The sequence below is a fragment of the Aedes albopictus genome, chromosome 1 (genome assembly GCF_035046485.1).
Source record: "Aedes albopictus strain Foshan chromosome 1, AalbF5, whole genome shotgun sequence".
Lineage (NCBI taxonomy): Eukaryota > Metazoa > Arthropoda > Insecta > Diptera > Culicidae > Aedes > Aedes albopictus.
In genome coordinates this window covers 278,342,185-278,362,334 of record NC_085136.1, presented here as the reverse complement: position 1 = coordinate 278,362,334, position 20,150 = coordinate 278,342,185, and the positions used below count along the sequence as shown (strand labels likewise).

At 42.4% G+C, this 20,150-nt stretch overlaps 1 protein-coding gene and 1 long non-coding RNA gene across 2 annotated transcripts; one reads left to right on the top strand and one right to left on the bottom strand.

Annotated features, from left to right (window-relative positions):
* Nucleotides 1-3,511: 3,511 nt before the first annotated feature.
* LOC134285640 (uncharacterized) lies at nt 3,512-4,622 on the bottom strand. Its single transcript, XR_009996518.1, has 3 exons — nt 4,521-4,622; nt 4,029-4,446; nt 3,512-3,968 (listed from the first exon to the last, which is right to left on the bottom strand). It is a non-coding gene; the product is annotated as an uncharacterized LOC134285640 (long non-coding RNA).
* LOC109412580 (elongin-B) lies at nt 4,563-20,087 on the top strand. Its single transcript, XM_019686204.3, has 3 exons — nt 4,563-4,701; nt 4,830-5,084; nt 18,967-20,087. Exons 2-3 carry the CDS (start codon nt 5,082-5,084, stop codon nt 19,318-19,320), a joined length of 357 nt encoding a protein of 118 aa, XP_019541749.1. The 5' UTR covers nt 4,563-4,701; nt 4,830-5,081; the 3' UTR covers nt 19,321-20,087.
* Nucleotides 20,088-20,150: the final 63 nt, after the last annotated feature.

Genomic DNA, 20,150 nt, shown 5'->3' with positions numbered 1-20,150 from the left:
CGATGAAGAGAACTCTCTCATGTTACTTTCGCCCTTATTTAAACTCAATCTAGAAATGTGGCATGGAGGAACAAAGCTCGGAACAAAGCCTAGAATCCACTTCAGGAGTCTGCTCGGGGTTCGGCTTGTAGATACCGAGGTAGATACTGAATGCGTCCTCCAGTTTTGATCGGTGGAAGGTAAGTAGTCGAAACCAATGGGTTTACCGGTGTTGCTGGTCTGGAAGTGACTGCCGGCGGTGGAACATAGACTGATGAACATTGAGTTGCAGCATGTGAATACCCAAGTAACCACTAAGCCGTAAAAATTAGCACCAAGTTGGTCAGGGGGTGAGAAACTCGGCACACTTCATTTTGTGCCAAAGTGCCGGCAATGTGCCGGCGATGTGCCGAAGTGTGCCGCCGTACTGGCAGTCATGCTGTCAGTTGACTTGAGACTTTTTTATATATCTGGCAACTACGCGTTTGTTTTGGTTTTCGTTTTGTGTTCAGTAATAGCCAACAATGTTTTGTGATGCGGTCTGTATCCATATTGTGGCTAAGAAAGTGATGGTGGATTCCGTACGTGATTCCGTACCAGAGTCTTTCGTAATTGCCCATAACTCGCGGCTGGAATCTATACGGAAAACCTACGATGCGGAAAGTTGGCCTTCGTCGTGAACCGGAAAGCTTTTCTGGGAAACCAGTTTCATAACCACCGCTGCTGTCTTGGGTGCTGCCGGCTTTCAGGAAGGTAAGATTTGAACATTCGTCAATATTGCATGATTGCGTTTACCGATTCTTTAATTTTTTAGATTCAAATACCATACCAAGAACAGCGACATCGCAGTCAACCATCTATTCAGCATCTTGTAATGCATAAGTGCGCAGACAACAGCAACACGATTCGATGCCAAATCGCAGTTTTATTCACGATCCCGCACTTATACTAACTGCGAAAGGGGTCCAGTGGGGTGTGAAGTGCGTAATATAAAGCAATTAGATGTTGGCTACACTGAACAACGGCTTGCGGTGAAAATTACTATTCTGAGGGTCAATTTAAATACACAACGCCACTAAATTTGTGCAGACTGATTTTCGTTTCAATTCAACAGAATAATGTTTTCAATTTTACCATGGACTCGATTTTCAATAAAAAAAAGGTTTCTGTTGGCAACCGGATTCGAACCAAGAACCTTGACATCACCAGGCTCGCACGCTACCACTCGGCTATCGAACCGGTTGATATGAGAAGAAATAAAACGCACACAAGAAGCATTGGTGGGTCGATGATCATGTTTTACCATGGTAAATTTAAAATAGTTATTTATGTAACGAGTTGCAAAAAGTTGATTTTTTCAGCACGAGTAGTACATTTATCCGACGAGGCTTGCCGAGTTGGATAAATACAAAGAGTGCTGAAAAATCGAGTTTTGCAACGAGTTCCATACAACATTTTATGCAATGATTATTTTCATAATGCAACTCATTTGAGTTGCATAATGTTCATAATGCAACTCAAATGAGTTGCATTATGAACATTACACTGAAAAAAGGGACATGGTAATTCTGACTGTATCGAGGGTTAAAATAAAACACTTTTACTACTTGATTTTGGTAGACCATGATTCCTGCTTGAAATTAAAATGGAAGGGGTTGAATTTACCATGCCGCTTAATGTTTACATTTCATGGTATTTTGAATAGGGTTTCATAGTTTATTTTACTATGCGCGCATGGTAAAAGACATGCAAAAGCATAGTACGTTTAACCATCGTGAAATGGTTTCAGTTACTATGAATGTGGTTCGGTTCATGGTACTGTCATCTCTTTTGTTTACATTAAAAAAATGCTTATGAATAAATTCAATTACTTTATTGGTTTTCAAGAAATAAATAACATATGAATAAGCACAATTATAAAGCATAAACACAATATTTTCCATTCGGAAAAGAAAGAACGAAACGTAAAATGAGCAACTCGGAGGGTCAGTGCTGGTCCTGCAGGGGGAATTCCTCCATGGGGAACCGGATTTCGCTAGCGGTTATCGTCGTCGTATTTGGTGCTGCAGTCCACGAAGTGGTGTAGCTGCGGCAAAGGTTATCTGAAAGGATAGTTCAGGCGGTTCAGAATGAGTTTGGGGGATATGATCAATTCCTGTTTAAACTGTTCCAACTTACCTCTTGCTGTTTGAATACGGATACCGAAGAAATGGCCAACAGAACAGTTACTCCGGATCGCGAGTGACGATTTAGCATTTCCTCAGCACAAGTGGCCACTGTTGTTTTTTTCGGCACTTTACTGTTCTGCTTAAGAAGCTAACTTTGGGCCTTCTGGATCCATTTGCAACGGACTAAGCAAAAAAAAATCTATCCGTAGATTTGCACACAATTAGAACCTTTAATTATCCGCTGTTCCGGGGGCTTAAACTAAAAATTATTCCTGTCTCGAATCCGGAAAGTTTTCAGAAATTTGTCAAGATGGTGAACGGAGGAGCAAATGACATACATCAATCTGGAAACTATTTAAATATAGCATTTAAATATTTACAACAACTATGCTGCGTTGTGAGCTCGAACATGTTGAAAGTTTGGGCAAACATGTTTGGAGTCAATTTTACTATGTTTGCTCGGTGAATGGTAAAAATCGAATAGTACTGCTGAATGTGTATATTGTTAGCCTCACCATGTTACAATTACCATGTAGCATAGTAAATTTTATTGATTTGTGGTAGATGTGAATAATATTTTGGTTGTGTTTACGATATTTGGGAATGGTAAAATTAAGCACAATGCCGTGGTTCACAGTACTATGCTTTTTTTCTCAGTGTATGTAACTATTTTTCATTATGCAACTCATTTCAGTTGCATAATGACCCGGTACGGAAAAATAGGTCATTATGATACTGAAATGGGTAGTATAAAATAGAAATTATGATACTGAATTGCATAAACATTGTTATGCTTGTCATTACTGCAAGCCGCCTTTCAGTGCACTGAACACATGTACGATAAATAAAATTCATTGATGCCAGGGGCCTGGATTTGCCTCATCGGCATCGCATTTGCACGAAACTCATTTCAACCGGCAGCACTGCCGTCAGGCGTCCACGGAGAAAAATATTTGGTAAATGCAAACAAAATTTAGCAAGATCCAACCTAATTTCAATGTTGATTTTTGCACAAACAAAATCTTAGTTTCTTTCAGCTGGTGGCGTTGGTTAAAGCTAACTAAGTTATTATGTAACTGTTTTGAGGGTTCAGTAGCTTGAGTCAACCAAATTTTGCTAAAACTTGCCATTATTTTGGTTGTTGTGTTTTGACAGCTCTCGAAACAAACTAGAACATTTGCTATTTCAGCCAAATAGTTTAGTTTCAATCTAGCAAAAATCAGTTACAGACAAACAAACACTGCGGTTCAAATTTAACAAAAAGTTTGTTGAAATTATTTTGTATGATCACGCTCCCCCAACGTTCCCTCTTCTTCTTATCCTTTTTTTAATAAAAAAATAATGTAAAAATAAAACAATGAATATTCGTGCCAATCTTTCGTTTATTCTTAGGGAAACGTTATTATTTATCCTATTTGGCTTACATTTCGTGTACCGAGACATCACTCAATTCCAATTACATTTTTTGGTTCCTAATTCTATTCACACCATGCAAAACTAATGGCGTGAATGGAATTATGAACCGAAAAAAGTGGATGGAATTAAGTGATGTCACGGTACCACAAATCAATCCACTTCTGTTACTTCCGTCAGGGCTAGGATTGTGGTGGTCCTAGAGACCGAAACGAGCAAGGAGCTGGAATAACGGAGTTGCAGATTGTTGACGGTGACGGCGGTAGCCATTTAGTGTCCGGATCAGGTGGATTCCCGAAACCATGATCTCCGCCCCAAGAAAAGCGTCGAATTTCACAAATTGCGCCTGAGCCGCAAAAGCCGGGCGGAACACTATTCGGTAATTGGATGCGCCTTCCTTGTCATAATCTGGAAAAAGTTCAAAACTAATTATGTTAAAAAAAATCATGAATTAATAATGAATCTTACCCGTACGCTGGTGATTTTTCTGAGGCGCCTCCGGATGATACAGCTGTCCTGAAATGGTCGCAAACGCTCGACCAGCTCGCCAATCGAACTTCCAATCTTGCTCCCATGTACACGATAACTCACTCGATGACAACAATGAAACAGCAAAGAATCCGACCGACGCGACGCAGCTAACGGTGGTGTGAACAAACTAATATTTTAGTTCGCTTCGAATCTTTTCTTAGCTTGGATTTCACCCAACTAAATTTTTAGGTCAGTTTTGTTGCCTTTATTAGTTTAATCCAACCTAAGTTGTATTTGTCAACCATGAGCTATTTTCATCAACCTAACATTTGGTAAAATTAAACATGCCAGCGATTGATTGAAATTGTAGTCATGGTTTGTATCTAAGCATGTTTTACTTTGGAAGAAACAAATGCTGTAGGCAAAAAATACTTGGAAAAATCATTTGTTTCGATCGCGACCACAACATGGAAACAAATAATTATTTACCTTGGAACAACCAAATTCAGACTTTGAACGTCAACCAAAACTTTGGTTGCTTCAAACTAGTTTGATTTTTCTCCGTGGATCGGCTTCGGCCTCCGTCGTCAGCGAGCCTTCATTTTGACAGAAGTGAGTTTCCAAAGCAGAGCGGAGCGGACTTGAAGAAAACTACTGTGTCCACAGAAAGGTAAGTGTAATCTCTTTCGGGTCCGGATTTTTCCCTAAAATTTTGCCGGAATTATTCGTCGCTATCGATTCAAAACGCACCAAAAAGCGGTCCTAAACGGAAACGGAATCGTTTACCTCCCCGTACAGGTTCGCATCCCGCAGGAATCGGATCGGCTGGCTGATTCACACCGAGGAGAAGAAAAGAGTCGAGCATTTTTTTTTACTTTCCAGCGAAGGACGACCCCGACCCGACGGACGGCTCACAGCAGCAAGCAGTAGGCTAGGCAGGGAAGCTCTCGGGAGGAACGCAACAAGAGGAGGAGCCAAACACACACACCAACACTAGCGAAGCAACAACAACAACAGCAGCGGCAGGAACAAGAACCTCTGAAGGGAAAAATGGTGAGTGTTATTTATGTTTTCGTTATCTCCGGCGCCTACCGCCTGATTATCAGCAGGGACTAGATTTTCCAATCTCGGAAGGCAACCGCGGTTCGATAGCTGAAGGTGAATCTGATTGTGACCCTAGTTTGAGTTGAGAAATCGCATGTTGTTCGGTGGGCCCGGCTCGTACGAGGCATATCGGCGCAGCGGTATTGCGGGATCGAATGGTAATAAGCCAGCGCTGATAAACGCATGATGACGAATGAACTTTGAACAGTCTGCTCTCTGGTCGTGAGGTGTTGTGACGATATTTTTGAGTGGAAAATTTGTGTGATGCGAGAAAGGCAGTTGAAATTGCCACAGTTCCAGTCGCATTTTTTAAATGAGTTCAATGTAGTATAGGGATAAACCTCATCTGTAGAGCCTTCACACTTTATGCAGGAATATTGTGGCATGATGATGATCCATATTTTTGTTTGGTGCTATCAGATAGCCTGTCTCAGTTGAGATGCTATGTATATTTTGAAGAACTAGGGGAACCAACGTATTTTGGACACAGCGTTACGCCAATATTATTTGGACACTTCCATTTGTTTTTGCCGTAAGTGTCTAAAAATATTGGGTCGTTGCAGTGTCCATAATACGTTGGTTTCCCTATGCTTGACTCGTTCCAAAAAGTCGATTGCTTTACCAAATTTCCAAGTGTTCTATTGACCCTCTCCCCAGAATAATTGATCTTAGTACATTCTATGCAAATGGGATAGTACATCCCATTTGCATAGCATGTGTCCAGAAGTTCCGTTTTTCGCTTTACATAAACAAGATTCAGACGATTTTATTCTTATTTGAATGATACCTGCTTGTGGAGTGACCACATATCAGACTGGTAATTACCCAAGTAATATGGCCCTGGCTTTTACAGTCACACTTCGGGAGAGAGCCATCATCGCATCGTATCGTATAGGTTTTGTGTAGGTAAATGGGGTCTGGTACGTTTGGCATAAGGCCGTTTGGCATAATGCCATTTGGAATAAGGACGTTTGGCATAATGGACATTTGAACCACATACCGTAAAACGGGGTGAATAGAAACAAATTACTTATTGTTAAAAATATGGCAATTATGTTTTGAAGTCCATCAAAATTTAATTTCATTAGCTAGTTGGATGCTACCAGTGTTTCAATAAACCTTTTTTGGAATGATAATTCCGTTAATTTTTTTGTGAAAAAATTTAGAAGCAAAGTATCGATTTATAGCCAAAAAAACTTCCGCCATTAAAATTGCTTTTTATCGATTTAGTATGTATTCACAGACTAAAATATTTTTCGACATTTGACAATTTTTCTTCACTTGGTGAATTATTGTAATCTAGTCTTAGAGTTTTATTTGAATTGAAAGTTATTTCTGTCTTGAAATTGAAAAAAATATCGAAAATTGTATAAAGCTGTTTCTATTCGCCCCGTTGCGGGGTGAATAGAAACAAGCAACCTTTTTCCAAAACAGTTAACGAAATAAAAATTGGTTTTAAATCCTAATTACAGCAGTTAAAGAGGAAGATGGGACCCAAAGTTGAGACCCTTGCAACTGACTTTATTTCGCACGGTTCCAGAAATACTTACCCAAGTATGCTGGAAGGTGTTTCTATTCGCCCCGTTTTACGGTACTTAACGTCAAATAAGAAAAGTATTCAAAAGAAGGATAATACATTATAGTGCATTAATTTTTCTGAATATAATATGCAGAAAAGAATGATTTGCTGGAAAGAATTATTACCGAAATCTAGATTGCTTGTATCGATAAAGAACAGCCTATATACAAAAGAAGGAACATTCCCCTTCCGGAAAAAAAAATTAAAATGAATGGAAGCAAAAGATTATTTCAAAAATAAGTGATCCAAAATAATGCATCACTAACAAGTTTGCCTTCTTTCCATTGAAGGTTGTTTTTTAATTATTCTCCAGAGGGAAAATATATTTCACATAGTATTTATGCCAAACGCCCCTTATGCCAAACGTACTAGACCCAGGTAAATGCTACAGTATAGGGCAGTGCATGAAATTATCTCCTTCTCTTTTACTCTTACAGAAATTTTGTAAACAACAAGGCCACGAAACGTCAAAATCCCATACAAAATCAAAACAGTGCAGTGCCCTATATGGCCTGCCGAAGTTTCGCTTATTTTGGATACTACATCGCCTATTTTGTACTTTTTAATCCCTTCTACGAGAGTCGTCACCGTGGATGCGTCTTTTGATCGATTGGTTGGACAGCTTATGCGTTTTGGAGCGATATTGGGTTTTCGTCAGGCTTTCGGTCGAAGTGACTGTTTCGTCAGGTCAGTTTTACTTGCATATGTCTAGCTAAGGCTATAGGCATTGTTTTGCTTCTACACCTGAATCTCTTTTCGATGTTTACATGTACCGTGTGAGAATCGACATCTGTCATGCTTGGAGCTGGGAAGTCACCGAGTATACGAGCATTGCAGTTCAAGCTCAAGGAGATCTTGCTGATTTTGTTATTCAGCTCTTCGTATCAAAATTAAGGGATCTCATCAGTTATGCCAGCCATTTTTTCTCCTCCCCTGTCGGAGAAATTAAGCCACTGCGTCCAATAAGCTGAACTATTGTGGCATATTGCTTTAAGGGGCCATAGGGCACTGCACTGTTTTGATTTTGTATGGGATTTTGACGTTTCGTGGCCTTGTTGTTTACAAAATTTCTGTAAGAGCGAAAGAGAAGGATATAATTTCATGCACTGCCCTATTGGACTGTTTGTCATAATGACAAATATTTGCCATAGCAGTCCGACATTCATCCGAGGTTGCCATGATTTACGTTGTGTTGGTCATTTGTTGGGCTTGTTTGGCCAAATATTTGTCATGTCTAATGGGACCTTTAGCTAATCAAAGAACAAAGATTGGAAAACGATAAGTTGATCACTTACTCTGTAAATAATATGATTGAAAATCAGAAAATTTTGAATAAAGAGAAATTTAAAAAAAAAACTAGGAGTGTGTAATGTCTGAGACATAACCGCAATGTTGACGTAGGACTAATTTTTAACGCATAATAAAGAATTTGGGGCTCACAGATGAAGTAAACGTGTATCTATTCAGCAAAAATAACGGCCAGAGTAAAATCACTATATGCTAAAGACTCGAAATCTGGCGATTGTTGCTGGTAATGATGATTCCCGTATCATGACGATGATGCTGCCGAGCAATGCCTTTAAAGTTGAAGGATTCGTCATTGAAATAATCGTCATCATTGAAAATTCGAAAGCAGTTTTCTCGTACAAAGCTGAAATTTCCGCAGTGCAAATGTATTCACTGTATTGCGGCTGAAGATTGGAGTACAGTGAACTTATTTTCACTGCAGAAATTTCAGTTTAGAATGAGAAAACTGCTTTCGAACTTTCAATGATGACGATTATGTCAATGACGAATCCTTCAACCTTAAAGCGCATTTGACAGGTATCCTACTCGATTGGAATGACATTGACAGTAAATTTGGAATTTCAAATACCAAATATACAGCGGTGTATATTTAGTATAAAAATTAAACTTTATCGATAAACCAAAATTATAAAAATTAGAATTAGTTGAATTTTTAGAAATAATTGAATAATGCTCCAAATAACTCTTTCGGAAGCTTTGGGGCCCTTAAAAGAACCATTTTGGTATAATTCATTGCCACCCATGCCGCCACCACCGATTGATCCGAAAAGAATCGAGGCTTCATTGGACAGAGGGCGGTGCCACCCGCTTGCTCATCCGTTGAAGCGGATCTTTTTTGGGATCTTGCTGCTGCTGCCACCGACAATCCATGAAAGAATCGGGGCCCCGGCAAACAAAAAGTGACGCCAATCGAATTTTCGTTTGCCGAGGCGGATTTTTCTTTGGATGTTGCTTCCGCTACTGCCTCCACTGCCGATGGATCCGAAAAGAATCGAGGCTTCATTGGACAGAGGGCGGTGCCACCCGCTTGCTCATCCGTTGAAGCGGATCTTCTTTGGGATCTCGCTGCTGCTGCCGCCGGCAATCCATGAAAGAATCGGGGCCCCGGCAAACGAAAAGTGACGCCAATCGAATTTTCGTTTGCCGAGGCGGATTTTTCTTTGGATGTTGCTTCCGCTGCTGCCTCCACTGCCGATGGATCCGAAAAGAATCGAGGCTTCATTAGACAGAGGGCGATGCCACCCGCTTGCTCATCCGTTGAAGCGGATCTTTTTTGGGATCTTGCTGCTGCTGCCACCGACAATCCATGAAAGAATCGGGGCCCCGGCAAACAAAAAGTGACGCCAATCGAATTTTCGTTTGCCGAGGCGGATTTTTCTTTGGATGTTGCTTCCGCTACTGCCTCCACTGCCGATGGATCCGAAAAGAATCGAGGCTTCATTGGACAGAGGGCGTTGCCACCCGCTTGCTCATCCGTTGAAGCGGATCTTCTTTGGGATCTCGCTGCTGCTGCCGCCGGCAATCCATGAAAGAATCGGGGCCCCGGCAAACGAAAAGTGACGCCAATCGAATTTTCGTTTGCCGAGGCGGATTTTTCTTTGGATGTTGCTTCCGCTGCTGCCTCCACTGCCGATGGATCCGAAAAGAATCGAGGCTTCATTGGACAGAGGGCGGTGCCACCCGCTTGCTCATCCGTTGAAGCGGATCTTTTTTGGGATCTTGCTGCCGCTCGGTGCTGTCCGTCCGCTGCTGTGTGTGCCGATGAAATGATCGAAATGAGTGTGTGCACCACTTATATAAGTTTCGTCGTGTCGCCTCACAGAACTATGCTTGATTGTGATTGGTTGGGTAAGACTGATCTCGAGCTTTTACTAATTTTCAGCTCCAGCCTCAGTCAAGGCACATCATTCAATTGAGCCCCAGCTAGGAAGCATAAATTTGTGGTGTTGTAGGTTTAAAGCTTTTACCATAGTTGATGACGTCAAACCCGACATCAACCTATCATTCACCTATTTTGATTTTAGCCACCAAACCTAACATAGACCCAATAGTTGATCGATGTTGGTCCAACAGTGGCCCAACATTCGATAAAAATTGACCCGACTTTAACCCGACATTCGACATTTTTTCAGTCTGGCGGAATCCAGAAAGAAATCAGAGGGAACAGCTTTTATACCCCTAGATTAGCAGATGCAGCTCCTCCCATTCGGCTGGCTTTCCAGAATATTTCATTTGCATGGCCCGCCCCGCCTGCTTCAGACGCTTCAAACGATTAATCAACCCAGAAATGGAAAAAAATTTCATTAAGCGTTAAAGTAAACAAAATATTGGATGATTTAGATCATTTTAATTCGAAAATTGTTAGAGTTAAACAATGTTTTACGGAAAATAGTTCTGATAGGGTAATGCGTTGCTGAATTCTGGGTGGAACCATTAGTGGCCGGAATTCAATCATTCATTTTTCGGGTGAACCACACTTTTCTCGATTGATGGAGTAAAATTATCTGATTTACAACTCTTGAAGAATCATTTTTTGGTGATCCTGATAAGGACCGTTTGATAAAGTAACGATTTCAGGAAGAAAATGGCATGAAACCGCCTTGCCACGCAATGCGTGTTGGTTTTCTCCGTGCTAATCCTGCAGGATGCCACCGAAAATTGGTAGGCCGCTTTCTGCCGTGGATAAGATTCATGACGCTATCAGCACGATAGCCGAGAGTCGCCGATGGGTAGTGCTCAGGTGTGGAGGTGACATCCACCCTGCTTGACTGATCCAACGAAAATGACGAAAGAAATCAGAGGGAGCAGCTTTTATGCCCTAGATTAGCAGATGAAGCTCCTCCCATTCGGCTGGCTTTTCAGTATATTTTATTTGCATGACCCGCCCCGCATGCACCAGACGCTTGAAACGGTTAATCAACCGAGAAATGAGAAAATTTCCATTTAACGAATAAAGTAATCAAAATATTGTAAGGTTAAGATCATTTTAACTCGAACAACGTTATAATTTATCGATGTTTCACGAAAAATGGTTCGGATAGGGTTGATAAATTTCGGATGGAACCATTAGTGGCCGGCATCATCATTCTTGCGGGGCCACCAAGCATTCAATCTTTCACTTTTCGGTTGCACCACACTTTTACCGATCCATGATGGAATGAAATAATTATCTGATTCACAACTCTTGATGAATAATTTTCTATGGTCCTGAAAAGAACCGATTGAATATTGAAAGATTTTAGACAAAAAATGACATGAATTTATCATGCCACGCAATGCGTGTTGGATTCCTCCGTGCTGAATGCTGAACGCTGTCGAAAATTGGCCCGCCGCTTGTTGTCCTGGATGTTCCTGATGCTATCATCAATGCGCCACCGCCAATCAATCGGCGAAAGGACCGAGCCCCGAGGACAGCGACGCAACTCGCAAATTCGTATGTCGCTGATCTTTCTGTGGATTTTGCTGCCTCTGCCACCACCGCCGAGCAATCGATGAAACGTATTCTTTCCTTCGTCTGCCGCGTTAGACGGTTAGAAGGCGAATGTGCAACAGCACCCTTGCCGACAACCACCGACGCCGAGCCAACACGGCCGTCAAAGAATAATGAGCGAAAACGCAAACGAAGAAAGTGGGCAGCTCTCGTTCGATGCGTTCACCTCGAGACGACAAAGGCAAATGAGGGAAGATGCGAAGAAGCAGTAGCTTTTATATTCGACGGGAGCATCCAAAATGTGCTCCAAAATGTGCTCGATCGTGATTGGCTGGAATAAACATGGGTTCACTTTTCCCAATTTTTCAATAGTTTGTTATTGAAAAACAGCAAATATTATTATTGGACATAATTGGTGTAAAGATTTGCAATCGATTGGTGCCAAAATTTTGAAAATTCAACAAGAAATGGCTGAGCTATTAACGCTCAAAATCTCCACTTTAAACGTAACGCGGCTGATTTCTGAAAATTTAGAATGACACCCGGTATAGAAAAGAGAGACGTAGTCCTACGTCAAAACTTGTGGCATGTCCCGTTTTGATATTAGCATCTAGCTAGCTAATTACCGTAATCAGCTTCTGCCACAACGCGTCGTCTCCCGAGCAGGGAATGAGAACTTATTGAAAACAAATTGAGTATTTTAGATATCACGTATTTTGATAACAAAATGAGTTTTCATTTTGTATGACTTAAATGTTAACATAACAGAAACTGATAACAAAAAAATGTACTGGAATATCTAATTGAAAACTAAATAAGTTCTCATTGATAACAAATTGATATCTCATTTTGTTATCAATCTTTTTCGACTTGATATCATACACAGTTCTCAGGGAGTTATCAATTCCATAGGGTAATAACTAAAATTTAATAACAAATTTAGTATTCATTTTGATATTTTGCTAGAAAAAAAAACGCCGCCATCAACGGCGACTATTATCGATTTCATCTTACTAAATTTCCACTGTTAGATAAAAACTTGTTGAAACTATTCAGAAATGTGAAATAAGGTTATAATAGTTTTTAAAAGATTTTCAGCGTTTCTACCGCTAAGATAATATATCGTTTCATGTACATTTAATCACTCATTTATGCCAAAGTGTGAGAAACTTTGGAGCACTGTGAAACTCGTCTTTATTTTCATACAAAAGTACGAATGGTGCAGAATTAAAATATTGAACTAGAATGGAAATAATCATTCTGTAGTTCAAATTTGGAGGTTCAAATTTCAAGGTGGAGCTTCGTGGCCGTGCGGTTATCGTCACCAAGCGTATAAACGTACCATTTCGCAAGACTAGTCGCAAGAAATGTTTCTTCCTCGTATCCACTGGTGCTCGTAATGTGTGTCGTGTCCGTTGTCTAGTGTTAAGTTTCGATCAGTCTGTACAGGCTCTGCTACTGATGTAATACTTATTAGATGAATCAATAAAATTGGACAATGAATTATTTAGATTTTAACTAGGTATCATGATAGATATAAACTTGACAATATTCAATACCGAACGCGAACACACGAAGAATGTAAAAAATAGGAGATAATGACTCATTCTTACCAGTAGAAAACTACGACACATGAATGCTAATACAATGTTAGCTTCAAATATATCTTTTAAATTATTGTTTCCATTGTTATGAACATTTTTTTTAAAGAAAAATGTTTTAAACTAAACGACCATTATTTTGAAAAAAAAATAAATAAATTGGTTTTGAAGGTACTGAAAATTCCCTGAAATCTGTGTCCGTTAGCAAAGCTGCCAAGGAGAGGCTTCATGGGGATACGTCTGTGCCAGTACGATCGTAATTTCGTATAAAAGTTTAAAATGTGGAATTTAATTAAATTTCATGTACGCTTTATGTTTTTATTACAACAAGTTATCATTTCCTAATTTTAATTTATTTCATGTGCGCAGATTTGGAAACTATGAAAAAAGGTGCGCAGAAATAGGAACCAAATTTAGAATATCTTTAATTTTACATAAAAAAATCAATAGTTTGTATAAACATCATATTTTTCACTTATTAACAAGGCTTGTAACTATGCACTGTCAAAAATTCAGGCAAATCGGTTCAAATTACAATTTATTACAGCTTAATGAAATTAAAAAGGTCTTAGGTGCGCAGAATATGGGCCTTCCACGGTAAAATTAATACTAAAAACATGTTAGACCTATTTTGGATGTTTGAAATCAAATCAGCTCATAAGCCTGCAATCAAAAACAATGTATGGACGACTTTCGCCTTGTGGTTTTATTTCAAAGTTTGCCGAATAGAGTAGGGGTTGCACACGCATACCGAAGTCGTGACAGAGCTGCGAAGGCAACTCTCCACAAGGTGAATGTAAATTACACTCACCTCGTGGAGAGTCGCTTTCACAGCTCTGTTACGACCTTGCGCGTTCGACCCCTACTCTATTCAGCCAACTTTTAGATAAAACCACAAGGCAAAAGTCATCCATACATCTTTTTTTGATTGCTCGCTTCTGGGCTGAGAAAATAGCAAGTGAGTGTAACTCTTTGCAAGTGAGTGTTCTTATCCCTGCTTGTTTTCATTGAGTTTTTGATATGATAACAAAATGATATCTCCATTTGATATTCAATTTAAAAAAATCTAAACGAAAACTCGTTTTGATTTCATTTTGTTATCGATAACAAAATTAGTTATCAATTTGTTATAGTTCTGTTCTCATTCCCTGCTCGGGCTCCCAGTCAGGTCCAATGGGATCAATAAACCCCAAGACCTTACCAGGTTCTGCAGATCGGATCTCACTCGGTTGCAAGCAACCTCTATTTAGAAATCTTTGCCTGCGCGTATATGAAGCACCACAACTGCAAAGCAGATGTTTCGAGGTTTTACGTTCCGTTTTACAGGAACGGTAGATATCACTCTGAATCTGGCCAATATTTTTCAAGTGATACTTGCTCGGGCAGTGTCCAGTTACTAGGCCATGTATGTACAAAGAACTTGTGGGGATCGGATGCGGAAAATAAAGAATTTTACCGAGACTTTAACTATAAAACATTTATTAATACGGATCGAAATTTCACGGTACTTATTCGTTTACGTCGCGGGATTGTTCTGCTGCCTTTTATTTACACTCGGTGGGCAGTGATGCCAGATAATCCCACAGCGCCCCTCCAGTTACACCAAAAATCTGACCAGATGACCAGATGGTGTAACTTTCGTACGATGATCATCCTGGGGATACTCGTCCAAATCTGGGTTGCATACGAAAGCAGGTTTGACGCGATCTATTGAAATACGGTGAACTTTTCTTGAAATAACGATGTCCATGAACTTCGTATCCCGTTCAACCACTTTGAATGGACCTTCATACGGCGGTTGCAATGGGCGTTTCACGGAATCTACGCGTACAAATACATGGGTACATGTGCGGATGGTAAGCGGTCGTATGGATGTGGTGCACCCCCAATATTCTCGTCAGCTCTCGAAACAGATCGCTCTCGAACTGTCGTCCTTGATCAGTGGTCAAATTTTCCGGAACTCCGAATCTGGAAATCCACGTTGCGCATAGTGCTTGAGCTACTGATGTAGCAGTCATGTCGACCAATGGAACAGCTTCAGGCCATCTCGTAAAACGATCGACCATCGTCAAAAGATAGCGATTTCCTTGTGAGGGGGGTAAAGGCCCCACCAGGTCAATGTGTACGTGCTGAAAACGAGCTTTTAGTAGATCGAATTGTCCCAATGGAGAAACAGTGTGCCGAAGGACCTTGGACTTTTGGCAATTCACACAATGTTTAACAAATTCAGCAACATCGCGGTTCACAGAAGGCCACACAAATCGTTCGGAAACCAATTTTCTCGTACACCGCATGCCGGGATGAGAGATCCCATGGAGCAGTTCAAGGACGTTTTTGCGATATGCTTTTGGGATAAAAGGCCTCGGTTTCCCAGTGGAAATATCGCAATATATCTGCCGACTACAGCCATCCATTCGTTTAACCTCAAATTTCAGGGACGTTGTTTTTGAGTGCATGATTCGTTGTAGCTCCTCATCAGTTGATTGTGCCTGTCCAATTTGGTCATAATCAATGGACAAACCAGACTGCACGCTTTCTACGCGAGAGAATGCATCTGCAACGAAATTTTCTTTTCCACTTACGTGCTGGATATCCGTGGTGAATTCCGAAATAAACCTGAGATATCGCTCTTCGTGGGGTAGCCGTGACTTCGATTCAGTAGTCAGCGCGTACGTCAGGGGACGATGGTCAGTGAAGATCGTAAAAGAACGCCCTTCAAGAAAGTGCCGAAAATATTTGACGGACATTCTCATCGCAGTCAACTAGCGACCGAATGTCGAATATTTCAACTGTGGTTTGGAGAACTTCTCTGAATAGAATCCAAGTGGTTCCCAAACGTTTCCGTTTAGCTGTTGTAGAACCGCCCCGGCAGCAATATTTGAGGCATCGATCATCAAAGCCAACGGTTTCGAAGAATCTGGGTAGTGAAGCAGAATCGATTCCGCCAATGATCTCTTGCATAATTCAAAGCTTGACAAAGCAGCATCCGCCCACTGAAGCTTGCGCGTATCATTCCTCTTGTTGCCTGGAATAAGTTTTTGTAACTCTGCTTGAATATCGGAAGCATGGCGAACGAACCGTTTGTAGCCATTCAATATGGCCTGGAATCGGCGAAGTTCTTTCACTGTCGATGGCTTCTCGTAGTTTGCAATAGCTTGAACGCGTGCTGGAAGAGGGCGGACACCGTCGCAGTTGATCAGATAGCCGATGAACTCGACTTCGTTCTGGGCAAACACGCATTTACATACATACATACATACATTTATTTGTTCTACATCATTAATCATTGTTGATTATGTAACAATAGTACGCCACAATACTCGGTTTGTGGCTGCCGCTCTCCATCCTCGGTCGCGCCCAATGCTCGCCAAGTCACGCTCCACCTGGTCCGCCCATCGTGCTCTCTGCGCTCCACGCCTTCTTGTGCCACCCGGATCCGTTGCAAACACCAGCTTTGCAGGGTTGTTGTCCGGCATTCTTGCAACATGCCCTGCCCACCGTATCCTTCCGGCTTTGGCCACCTTCTGGATGCTGGGTTCGCCGTAAAGTGCAGCGAGCTCGTGGTTCATCCTTCTCCGCCACACACCGTTCTCCTGCACACCGCCGAAGATCGTTCTTAGCACGCGTCGCTCGAAAACTCCGAGTGCTTGTAGGTCCTCCTCGAGCATGGTCCATGTCTCGTGCCCGTAGAGGATCACCTGTCTTATTAGCGTTTTGTACATGGTGCATTTGGTGCGTGGGTGAATCTTTTTCGACCGCAGTTTCTTCTGGAGCCCGTAGTAGGCCCGACTTCCGCTGATGATGCGCCTTCGAATTTCACGGCTCACGTTGTTGTCAGCCGTCAGTAAGGATCCGAGGTAGACGAATTCCTCTACCACCTCGAAAATATCCGGTCGTGTTCGGTTCCGCCTACCAGCATGTACTTTGTTTTTGAGGCATTCATCACCAGTCCGACCTTTGCTGCTTTGCGTTTCAGGCGGGTGTACAGTTCTGCCACCGTTCCAAATGTTCTAGCGATAATGTCCATGTCGTCCGCAAAGCACACAAATTGACCGGATTTTGTGGAAATCGTTCCCAGGCTGTTAGCCCGGCTCGTCGCATCACACCTTCCAGCGCGATGTTGAAGAGTAGACATGAGAGTCCTTCACCTTGTCGCGATCCCCGGCGAGATACGAATAAACTGGATAGTTCACCCGAAACCTTTACGCAGTTTTGCACACCGTCCATCGTTGCTTTAATCAGTCTAGTCAGCTTCCCAGGAAAGCCGTTTTCGTCCATGATTATCCATAGCTCTGCGCGGTCGATACTGTCGTATGCCGCTTAGAAGTCGATGAACAGGCGACGCGTTGGGACCTGGTATTCACGGCATTTCTGGAGAATTTGCCGTACGGTAAAGATCTGGTCCATTGTCGACCGGCCGTCGATGAAACCGGCTTGATAACTTCCCACGAACTTATTTGTTTTAGGTGACAGACGACGGAAGATGATCTGGCATAGCACTTTGTAGGCAGCATTCAAAATAGTGATCGCTCTGAAGTTCTCACACTCCAAATGGTCGCCTTTCTTGTGAATGGGGCAGATTACCCCTTCCTTCCACTCCTCCGGTAGCTGTTCGGTTTCCCAGCTGCTTTGTTGGTTTTGAGCTGGTGAATGGCATCCTTAACTTCCCTCAGCGTGGGAGTTGGTTCATTTCCGTCCTCCGCTGCACTGGCGTCGTCGTTTCCTCCGTTGCTGTGGGCTCCCGTGCCTACGCTCTCCACGACATTCAGGTGCTGATCGAAGTGCTGCTTCCACCTCGCGGCACGAAGCCGTTGCGGGATGCGTTGAGCTTCTGATAGAACTTCCGTGTTTCTTGGGAACGGCACAGCAGTTCCATTTCTTCACACTCCGCTTCTTCCAGGCGGCGCTTTTTCTCCCGAAAGAGGCGGGTCTGTTGTTTCCGCTTCTGTTTATAACGTTCCACGTTCTGTCGAGTCCCTTGCTGCAGCATTACCGCCCTCGCTGCGTTCTTCTCCTCCAAAACCGTTCTACACTCTTCGTCGAACCATTCGTTCCGTCGATTCCGTTCCACGTACCCGATGGTGCTCTCGGCTGCATCGTTGATGGCTGCTTTCACTGTACTCCAGCAGTCCTCTAGAGGGGCCTCATCGAGCTCGCTCTCGTCTGGCAACGCAGCCTCGAGATTCTGCGCGTATGCTGAGGCGACATCCGGTTGCTTCAGTCGCTCTAGGTTGTACCGTGGCGGTCGCCGGTACTGTACATTGTTGATGACGGAAAGTTTTGGGCGCAGTTTGACCAACACCAGATAGTGGTCGGAGTCGATGTTGGCGCCACGATAGCTCCTGACGTCGATATTGTCGGAGAAGTGCCGTCCGTCAATCAGCACGTGGTCGATTTAAGATTCTGTCTGCTGTGGTGATCTCCAGGTGTAACGATAAGGGAGGCTGTGTTGGAAAAAGGTGCTGCGTATGGGCATGGTTTTGGAGGCGGCGTTTTTTGTTCTACAGCTGGTGGGGGCTGAACTTTTCAATGGTCTCCTATGATGATCTTGACGTGGCTTGGGCACCGATCGTATTCGCGCTCGAGCTGCGCGTAGAATGCGTCCTTGTTATCATGTGGGCTGCGAACGTTGATTATGTTGGAGTTTAAGTGAAAGAATCGGCTCTTGATCCTCAACCTGCACATTCTGTAAACACCGTATTTACAAGGTTACCTAGATAGAAATTTTCGAAAGTAAAGTTCTTGGACTAATGCCACTTGGGCTGTACTACGTTGCCATCTCCCAAACTAGGGAGGATTAGAATACACAATCATCTCTATCTAGTCTTGTCACTACCCGATCAACCTCCTTTCACTCCGCCCGCTAATAAACCTAATAAATACGATATGTGAATCCTCTTCTTCTCTCCGCAGGATGTCTTCATGATGATCAGACGGAAGAAGACCACCATCTTCACCGATGCCAAAGAAACGACTCCGGTGCACGAGCTGAAGCGAATGATCGAAGGAATCCTCAAAGTGCCTCCCCGGGACCAGCGCCTGTACAACAAGGACAACCAACTGATGGACGACGACCGGACGCTGCAGGATTGCGGCATCACGGTGGCCACCGCCAAGGCACAGTGTCCGGCCCAGCTCGGGTTGGCCATCCGGGAAAATAGCGGCGACTTCGAGCAGCTGGATCTGACTCCGTACTCGCTGCCGCCGGATCTACCGGACGTGATGAAGAACCAGGACGCGGCCAACGGACAGGACCAACTTGCCTAATGACCGGCGGCAGCCAGGGCTGCGCTCTGTGTTGGTTTGTTCTAATTGTACCCCTAAAATGCACTACTACTGTTGAAGGTCGCGGAGGCCATTGTTTTCTTGCTCCTTCTTTGGCTATCTCTTGAACAAAGCGATCGAACATTTTTGTCAAACCATTGTTTCCCCTCTCTCTCGCACACACCCAACATACTCACACACACATACATACACAGATGGACAGACAAAACCCATGCACACACCCTTATATACACCTAAACTAACAAACAATACAAAAGTCATCGACACATCTAGGAATTTGCAGGCAATAATCGGAGGGGGTCCCCGAAAATTTAGTTTCTCCAGTTTACCCACTAGGTTGTTATATTTTCCATTTTTTTTTTTTCGTTTTTATAATCACATCGTCAGTAGTATGTACCTCTAGAGATTGCATTCGGATTCTTTGCGAAAAAAAAAACACGGGAATCGAGTGATAGGAACGACGGTAGCCTAATAGTAATATAATAAACAAAAAACACGTGGCACGCAGAATGAATTGCACTGTTGTTTTCTACGTTTTTGTACTTCTTAGAAAAGACCACGGCGCTATTATAGAGATGGAGTGGAAGGCTTCTGAAAAGACCAGGTTTAGTGGGAATTTGCGTGCGCTACCGATAGACAGACAGACAGACGGACAGATCAAGGTCGTTATGCCTTTTTGTGTATTTTTATTTGAATTTTATCATTGTAATTAAATTATGGAATAAATTATGCTCGATTGGAACAGGAAATGGGTCTGGTGTGATTCAGGCGATCTCGTTGAAGAATTATCATATAATGAACAAAGTTTTCCT